Consider the following 9720-nt stretch of genomic DNA (forward strand, 5'->3'; position numbering starts at 1 on the left):
CTACAACAAACAAACATGGCCAAACCAAAAAAACGTTTTCGAAATCACCAAAATAAAGCCATAAAAGCAATGTAACAGTGATCATAGGAACTGTGACCGAATTTTCACAATAAACGCCATAAACAACATGTACCACCAAACCCTGCGGCCATAGCTGGCTGCATAAGTCACTCCACAACAGTCGGAGTATCACGTTTTTCAATGCACCTTTAAGATCAGCACACTAAATCAAAATACAAATAATATTTTGCAGCGGTCATCCGGAGCGAAACATTTTATTTTAGGCCACTGAGTAGCAGTGGCAGCTCGGGGTGTACAACTCCCCCCAACCCCCTCCACCCCTACAACCCCCCCACCCCTCCAACCCCCCCACCCCTCCAACCCCCCCACCCCTCCAACCCCCCCACCCCTCCAATCACCCCAACCTCCAACCCCATCAACCCACCCCCACCCATCCAACCCCCACCTCTCCAGCCCCCCACCCATCCAACACCCCCACCCCTCCAATCCCCCCAAACCTCCCCCACCCCTCCAACCCCATCAACCCACCCACCCCCACCCATCCAACCCCCCCCACCAGCCCCCCCCACCCCTCCAACCCCATCAACCCACCCCCACCCATCCAGCCCCCCCCCACCCCTCCAACCCCATCAACCCACCCATCAAACCCCCCCACCCCTCCAAACACCCCCACCTCCAAACCCCCTCGCCCCCCCACCCATCCAACCCCCACCCCTCCAGCCCCCACCCCTCCAGCCCCATCAACCCACCCCCACCCATCAAACCCCCCCACCCCTCCAAACACCCCCCACCCCTCCACCCCTCCCCCCCCCGACTCCCTTAGCCGTCATGGCGCGGCTGTCGGGCTGGACTCTGGGCGAGCTGCAGCTCGACCAACTCAGCAGTGCCTCTGACCACGTAAGTCGAAGCCTTCTTCACGTGAGGGAGAAACACACACCACGCACCACGCGTACACATTGTGAATTGTGACCACAACATTTGATCTCACACACAGAGACACGTTAACATGGGGACCTTAAGACAAAACGCGGATGCCGTTCTAGGCGAGACTTGGTGTGCGAGCCGCCTTCGTAATTGCTGCACAGTGAACAGCATCCGTTTATTTAGTCGTAGATAATGATTTATTTGCCGAAAGGATGCTCGCTATAATCTGTGGCAACCACAAATTCATTTGTGCCGGGGATTCGGCGAGTGAAGTCGGGGGCGCGACTCTCGGATTGAGGCCCAGTGCCGGGCCCTCATCGGCACTGCCACCGCCGGCTTTCTTGTTCTTGTTCATCATCATCAGCAGCACTAGCCGTGATCGATCCACTGCTGGACGAATCTACCTCGCACCCAGGGTGAGGAACTCACGGCCCGCGGGCCCTATCCGACCCGCTACTTCATTTAATCCCTGGGCACATTGTGATACGGCTGTGAAACCAGGCCTCAAAACGATATCTCTCGGGTCATTGTGTTAAAAGCATCTTGAGCAGCACCAATGGGCGTTACTTGAGGGGCAGTATTTTTCACTCTGTCAAACAAAAAAACACGTGCTTCTAAGTTGTCAAGCGCAAGGTTACCTGTAAAGGTGAGCCCTAGTCATTTGCTCGAGTACTTGTTGGACGACGGTAAGGTGTATGCTCATTGTTGCGGTGGCTTCCCCGAGGCGTTTGATCGACCTGTTTAGCTCTCGGTGAGGCTAAGATGGACATTTCGTTTGGGCTGTGCAACTTAGGCGATGGATATACTTCGCATGACTCGCCAATGATGTCCTTGGCCAAGAATGAAAGGTGGCCAAGTTCATAGCTCAGTGCGCTAAGCGCGTTCCACAGGACAGTATAAAACATTTGTAATCGGGTCGAGCTGGTTTTTGTTTTGTTTTGTTAAAATCGAAACTCGGAAAAAGATGGAATCACAAGATGGATCCTTCGTCAGAAGTTCAGCCTACTGCTGTATAATGTTCTGTTAAATGACGAAGGTGGTGAGTTTTTCACTTGTGTTTGTAACATAGATTTATAAAACATGCTCTGGTAAGCTAAATGAACAAAATTCACCAAGTCAACGCAGCATCACTAAATACTAGAGGTTTAAAAAAAAAGTGTTTTAGCGCTCTTGCATAAGGCCGTGACACTTCTTTGCACTTTAACAGAGGGCTGCATCAGGATTGTGTTAGAACTCAGAGCTGTGCCACGATTATATAACAATGCGTTATGTTGCCGTTGAGTGTCATCGGTTACCTAACATTCACTACACTTTTTGAAGTAAAAGCTCTTCAAAATAGTTTGCATGTAAAAACTTTTTTTAAATTCTAAGATGCTTTAGTTAGGATCATTTTGCAATGTGATGTGGTGTGATGAGACACCAGAGTGTACAGATGTCGCTATTAATTGTAATCTATATTGTGTGTCTCCATAACATTTTTTTCAGGAAGGATTTTTGCTCGGTGATGTGAGAGAAGATGAAGTCAGAAGCATCAGTGATTCGAACATCAGCAATGTAGAAAGCAAGCAAGTTTTAAGTAAGTGCACCAAAAAAACATGCAATATTCACTGAGGAAAATGTAATTACAGTGATTGAAATTGTACGTTTTTTGTTTTGTTTTCACAGGTATTTACAGTCATATCCCATGCACTAGATTGGCCAGGTGAGTGAGTTCCTTAATAATACGACTAGCAATTGAGTTGTTTTTCGATATCGAGATTTGTATGACTGCCAATACAAAGCTTTTACAAATACCTCTTGTGTAATACTTTTGCTTCTATTGTTTCAACAGTTTTTACAACAGCGTTGCCATCATTAATGAAGATACTCTTGGTAACATTATTAAGAGCAAAGCGAAGGTGAGTTGAAAACGTGAGCATAAAATAAACACTAGAGTGCTTTACTCAAACTTAAACGTAGGTACTTAGTGCACATGTTATTTTGGAAGATTCCTAAAATGATTAAGGTCTAATGTGACGTTGACTTATCCGTTTCCAGGAAGTTATCGGATTTTATAAATTTCGCTGGGAGAGTGACCAAAAGATTTCCTTCCGGGAACAGTTGCTGCTACAGAGGCTACGCGACACACTACAAGTGCCTGACCTCGTCTTCCTGCTCTTCACCATGGCGTCATCCTCAAACCGTGCCACTTACACCATGGAATACACACTCTTTAAGCCTAATGGAAGGTAGATGTGCAGGTGCTAAATATTGGACATTTTACTTTTTGTCTGCATTAGTTTTATATCTCTAAATTACAGTAGTTAATAGTACAAGAGCAGGTGGTGGATATTAACTTAATTTTATTATTTGCTGCAAAATGTCTTGAGTCTGATTTATAATTTATGAATACTTTTTTTGGCTTTTGTAATTTTATATTAATGTAAATTAGTATGGGGAGAAAACAATACTATTGTTGTGTGTACATTGAGATTATATTCTTAGTTTTTTCGGTAAAGTCACGTTGAAGAGAAACAACAAAATAATTACACACCTGAAGACGACCGCTTGAGTTATGGTCGAAACGTCGTGAGAATTTTTTATTGTTTTATATATATATTATTATTTTGTTGTTTCTCTTCAACGTGACTTTACCGAAAAAACTAAGAATATGAATTACTGCAGTCACGAAAGCTTTAAATCAAAATTACATTGAGATTGTCGGGTGAAGGCTCTGACATATGGCAGGCAAGTGTGTTTAAAAAAAAAACAGCTGCGTATATGTTGGAAATATCAATATCACTCACGCATCTGCAGCACTCACCCCTTTATTGAACCCTTTGCGATGACATCAGCCATATGTTTACAGAACAACCTTATTTTTTCATGACGTACAAGTGCACTGCCATCTTATTAAGAGCTCTGGCTGTTACTAGTAGAAAATATTGTCAATGACTTATTTGATCATCGAAATGTATTTATTTCTGTCAATATATTGAATAAAAATATGGTTTTCATAAAAGTCTCTTACAAACCTGAAGTAATTCCACATATGCAGTTTTTACAATATTTTTTTAATAGTGTTATTTTCTGAATTATTGAAGTTTAAGAGCAATAACATTCATAGAAAATGTATGGCACTCAATATAAATTATACGCTTGATTTTGTACTGTCCAATACATGTTTAATATGTACCTCATTAACACCCTTATTCTGACTTGTCTTTAAGGTTTTATGAGCGTATTCCCATGACCATTAGTAATTTGGGACAAAGTGGGTTGGAATCCTATTGGGATATTCCTCCTCCCTGCCATTCTACCACTTGCAGGAATCTTCTGTCCAGGTTTGGGCTCGCATATATTCACGAAAGTGCAGTCATGAAATGCTGTTTGCAAAATGTATTTTAAAATGCAGAGCGCTGTTAAATGTTTTCGGGTTGTACCGCCTATTCTTCTTGTCCGACTTTTGGGTCCATGTGCTAGGAGCTTCTTCAGCATATGGAGCAAAACGTTGGACATCATGCCAAACAACACGCAGTATAATCCAAAAACACATCAAAACGCTATGACATAACCGTAAAAACCTACACAGTCCTATATAAACTATCAATTATTTTGTCTTTACATTTTAGATCCAAATTTGTGACCAACAATGGTGAGATGCGAGATGTAAACAACATTCTTCAACTGAACACAGAACTGCAAAGCAAGCTAGAGGTGAATCTTGTAAAATGATTACATCAAAAATTTACATTATTTTAGAAAGCATTTTTTGTGTAATTTATGATATTTGATGAGGAAAAATGTTGTGTGTGTATATTTCGTATAATTTTGATGCCTATATTTTGCCCCCAGCATGCATGCAGTGATGTTTTAGATGGTGAACGCTCTGTGGAAGTTCTTTTTGCTGAGATTAGCAGCCTAAAGCAAGCCATTGAAGAAAAGAAGAAAGATGCATTGCTGAAATGTAATATTTACAAGATCTCATACACATTCGATCTAATACTTAACCCTTGGTTTGAAATTATTTACTTTTGATGCTTTTCAAATAAGGTTAAAAGCATGTATGCATTACCTCTCTAGAATGGGGGGGGGGGTATGGTTGCTCTCAATAGGAACAAAACTTTATTCGAAGGTTGTGCTACTATTAGGGTGTGCGTGCCGTAGAGAAAACCGGCCAAATTTCTTACAGGATTGATAAAATTTTTTTAACAAAACCAGCGCTCAAAGATTTTCCTTGGCGCTTGCAGGATAATGGCCCATGAGCCCCTGCCTTCCATCTAGGGCTGTGACAGGGCCTAGCGGTAGCATGTTAGCAGCTTGACGTTTATATCAGTGGCCAACCTAGATTTTGATCTATGGGTGTAGTAACCGTAATAATATGTGCCATCTGCTTCAGTAGACCGCCACTTTTTTCAAATTTTCTTGATGTGGGTTTTCACACCTGATGATGATTGCTTGTGTTGCAATCGAAACGTGAGAATTGTATTTTTATTATTATTTTTATTATTTCCCTACGTGACTTTACCGAAAGAACCAATATGAATCCCTGCAGTCACGAAAGCTTTAAATCGAAATTTGCTTCAGTAGACGTTAATGATCCCTGTTATGTCATTCATAAGAGTAGGCTATTGTGTGTAGGCATCAGGCTCCAAATTTGAAAATTACCTATCCCAGGTCACTCTTGCAAATGAGACTATCCCTGGTCTCTTGAGTTCTCACTTCCCATGATTGCACGTGACATCTTGTAACATCACGTCATGCACCTGACTTCCATCTTGCGTAGCTTGAAACGTAGTGTCATAACTAATATACTTCCAAGAACAAACAACATTTTGGAAAAGCATTCAATCCACGCATTTGAATAATATAATATTTTTTGTATTTGTTCAATGCAATATTTGGTGAGCGTTCTATTATTTATGCAGTTGAAATAATTGTAATGTGTGTTTGCAGCAGCGACGAACCTTCAGGGAGAGAACAGCTTCAGAGAGAACCACGATTTGGAAGCTGCACTGATGCGGGAGTTCCCAAACTCCGTGGAGTTTCGAAGCACACGTGTGGATATGAACTGCACTGTTGTGCTGTCCGACATAAATGCAGAAGTTCAGCAAAGAGGCAGGTTGAGAGGTAATAGAAAATCTCTAAATAGTCCAAAACCTGTAAAAATGGATCATAAAACAAACCATATTCCCACATCATCGAAGTCGGAACTTGCGAAAAAATCTGAAGTTTCCTTGAGTAAAAGTGTCAAATTGAAAAGATCGATTGCCAGCAACTCGTCATCCCATGTATTTCCAACTGTCGCTACATCCCAAATTAACCAAGGATCTAGCCTTAATCCTAAAGCAACAAATGTCAAGAATTTAAAATTTACACCTTTAAAGTTGTCAACCAAACAGAAAGGTGTTAAAGTAAGTATGGGCATGAGCTTGTCTGAAAAGAAGATTTTGGAAACTGAAGAATTAAAGACTGAGCTTTCCAATGACCATACAGAGTGCCTAAATAGAACTACCGGTATTTCATCGGAAGCTGAAGAGCTGAGGAAAAATGACAAAAGAGAGCAATCGCCTTCAACTAGTCATGTTGGAACGCGGTTATCAACAAGAAGCTGTTCAAAAACCGCTCAAAGCAGAGGTTCTACCCAACGAGAAAATGTAGCTACAGAAACATTAACAATCGGCTCAGTGTCACTCAGCGACAGGCGACCGAGCCAAAGTGTGGCTACCGCTAAATCTGGCCCAACGAAGAGGTGCCGGTCCAAAACAGAGAAGCAGAAGATTGATAGTATACAAGTTACACAAGGAAAAACAGCAGTAAAATCTATGAAGTATGAGAAAATCTCGAGTGGACAGAATAATGTGAATTTAGAAATTGGGACCTTGAATGATTCCTTGAATGCCTGCATTTCCTCAAACTCCCCAACATTCTGAAGCTGAAATGGTCACATAAAAAAATCTCTTGAACTAATTAACTTGTATGTATACCGTATTTGACAAATGTACAATTCTAATCTTTTTTGTAAAGCCATGTGGTTATGTACCTTCCAAAGTGATGATTGTGATGAAACTTATTACCATGCATTGACCTGCTTTGCCCCAGCTAAGCCACAGATTACTTACTATCCTAAACTTATGTGTACTTGATATGGTTGCATCTCCAAATATAAAAAAACATTGGTTCCACAAATGATTCCGCACCTGAAATGCGCACTGTAGTGCAGGTTAAAAAAAGCAAGTGGTTTAAATTCTGGGGTGTCAGTTGAGTTTCCCTATGGGTGGTTGTGCAATTTCAAGAATTCTACTCAAGTATTAAAATAACAGCACAAATAATTCCAATCGTTAGGCTGGGTAAAGTAAACATTGCCTGTAAGGACAACTGTTTCGACATCAAGTTTGTTTAACCAGGTGAGAACTGAAAATACCAGAATTTTCTACTTGTCAAGGTTGACCATAATTATAGCCATGTTTAATCCACTTGCTAGATAGCTTCAGCTGCTGCCACCACCTGCACATGAACTTTTTTCATCGCTGAACTGTGTAATATTTAGTGCTGTAAATTAATCGAATCTTATTACAATTTTTAACTTAAAAAAAAACCTTTTGCTGTCTTGAACATCACTTGCAAGTATGTGCGTTGTGTTTTGTATTGGGAGTACCTTCATGTGTTGGGTATGTAAGTGAAGGCATAGCGTTCAAGAATGGATCATTGGAAGCAAATTCAAATGCTGTTTTTAGAGTGTGCTATTTTAATGACTTGTCCATGCAGAATAAATGACGTATAATATAAGCTCCGTATTGTTACTTTAAATGTCGGACTTTTAAAATTAATGTATAGGCACGGCATATTTATGATTACAGTACCCCATACTGTATAATGTGATCGTCCAATTAACGTAACATTTGTTTTGAAAGTTTATCAGTCGTGAATTTTGTCATTCACGTGACTGCCTTTGTTTAGTGCTAACCTTACAGCAACGATAAATTTGGCCAAAATATAATTTAGAATTGTTTCAACGCATACTGGATATGGTGTTGGGCTAAGACAACTGGTTAAAAGACTCCCATCAATATAAATATCTCCAAATGGGACGTCAGGGAGTGAAAGCTGCATCGATCACTGTGGTGGAGAGTATATGAAACCGTATGGTAGTATCCATTGCCTCCACGTTCCTGCAATGAGCGAGTTCCCTTAGGACCTGAAGTGACAGAGACCTAATACTGTATCCTTTCCGACGTGCCTTCTGGCTCATTTAAGGTGTGACGCCCGTGTATGTGAAATTACATCATTCGCGTGTAAGGAAACGTCTTTTATTAATGTCGTTTGAATCGAATTACTGCTCAACTGAAATATTCTACTATTATGAGAAACAATTAAAGATATAATGTACATTCAAAAATGTATTGTGTTGTGTACGTTTTTACCACCATTCATACAAACGTGTGCATAATGTACAACATTAATGTAAATATTTTTTTATGTCCACCCCTTTCAATCCGATGCTGGATGAAGGGCTCCCAGTCCTCGCTGATTCTGAGTTGGTTAAGATGACCACTCCTAACCAACTCCCATGACCAACGAGGACTGGTTCAGTTATACGCCGTTGATATATAAGCCTGGTTCGTAGAGCAGTGCGCTACTAACTGCACCGCCACCCCACTATTAATTACAACAGGATGTTCCTGCATAAGCCATTACATTTACCCTCAATTCATGCTATTGCTATTGGTCACGAATGCATAGATATTGCAATTCCTCATGTGCATCCTTGGGGAAAATCTGATTTATTATTTGGGTATACAGTATCATTAATCTGCCCCATTGGTGCCAAATGTGTCTCAAATACGCTTGCAGCGCTGTTTTTATATTGAATGAGCGCAATAGATTACGACGGAAAATGTGCTATGTTGCAAAGGGGAATTCCCCTTAGTATTTAACCTTCACAATGTAGCTTCGAGTGTATTCAAATTCTAAGGCAACACTTGTTGATGTAGATGCAGAGCAATAACTACAATTTCACATTCAGGTAGATGGTCAAGCCAGATAACCGCGTCAGAAGCAGCGGAGTTAATTGCTGTGATGTCTCCTTCATATTTGTGAATCGGGCATTGCGTTGCTATTCATTGTATGGTCTGTTCTGGGTGGCCACAGTCACACATTGGAGAGTTTTTAATTTTCCATTTGGGCATCAGGTATCCGCGTCTGACTTGGTTTTTGCTGATGTAGTTTAGGGTAGACCATGAGCTCATGCGTGCTGTATTGATCCGATGATAACCACTTGTAGCTGACAGTAACATCCAATCTCGCACTTTTCAACGCAAGAGACCCACTCCGACCCCACCACGAAGCTCCCCAAAAGGGCTCTTGTTGTTGCAGGCAACGTCGCCGACACAAACGTGTGCAAAAAAAACCCATTGGCTTATTCATAATTAAGGTGTTTGGGTTAGATCGTGTATGTATAAATGTGTCGTGTAACCCTCCACCACCCGACAGAGCCAATAACGTTTGTCATGTAAACAAAAACGCGCCAATGAATTACTACTTCAGCCCACCGGTTGTGTGTTGGAGACAAAATCCACAACATTTACAATTTGAGTACGTTTCGCTGGTAATTATACCAACCAGCATAATCTGGCGATTTGCCAGAATAGTGAAGCAATTCACCTGTGAATTTGCTCTCCAACACACCGGTGGGATGAAGTAGTAACTAATTGGCGCGGTTTGTTTACGAGACAACCTTTACCGTACCTGTCACCCCCCCACCCCATAATCAGTGTCCTCGGTCACCCCGTGCCC

General features: G+C 41.4%; 1 protein-coding gene across 6 annotated transcripts; it reads left to right on the forward strand.

Moving 5' to 3' along the window:
- The first annotated feature begins 816 nt into the window (after positions 1-816).
- On the forward strand, positions 817-8323 carry LOC116940632 (BRISC complex subunit Abraxas 2-like). 6 transcript variants are annotated; one of them, XM_032950711.2, is made up of 9 exons: positions 817-918; positions 2431-2521; positions 2611-2647; positions 2777-2843; positions 2983-3173; positions 4155-4268; positions 4557-4641; positions 4780-4891; positions 5881-8323. In XM_032950711.2, the coding sequence occupies exons 1-9, from the start codon at positions 850-852 to the stop codon at positions 6855-6857; spliced, it is 1743 nt and encodes a 580-aa protein (XP_032806602.1). In that variant the 5' UTR covers positions 817-849; the 3' UTR covers positions 6858-8323. The 6 variants fall into 6 exon arrangements, 5 of the variants coding, with proteins under 5 accessions (XP_032806602.1, XP_032806607.1, XP_032806605.2 ...); XM_032950710.2 differs by lacking the exon at positions 817-918 and adding an exon at positions 940-1361 and having other exon boundaries at positions 5884-8323; XM_032950709.2 differs by lacking the exon at positions 817-918 and adding an exon at positions 942-1361.
- Positions 8324-9720: the final 1397 nt, after the last annotated feature.

The sequence above is a fragment of the Petromyzon marinus genome, chromosome 9 (genome assembly GCF_048934315.1).
Source record: "Petromyzon marinus isolate PM22_M1 ecotype Great Lakes invasive population chromosome 9, UKy_Petmar_22M1.pri1.0, whole genome shotgun sequence".
Lineage (NCBI taxonomy): Eukaryota > Metazoa > Chordata > Hyperoartia > Petromyzontiformes > Petromyzontidae > Petromyzon > Petromyzon marinus.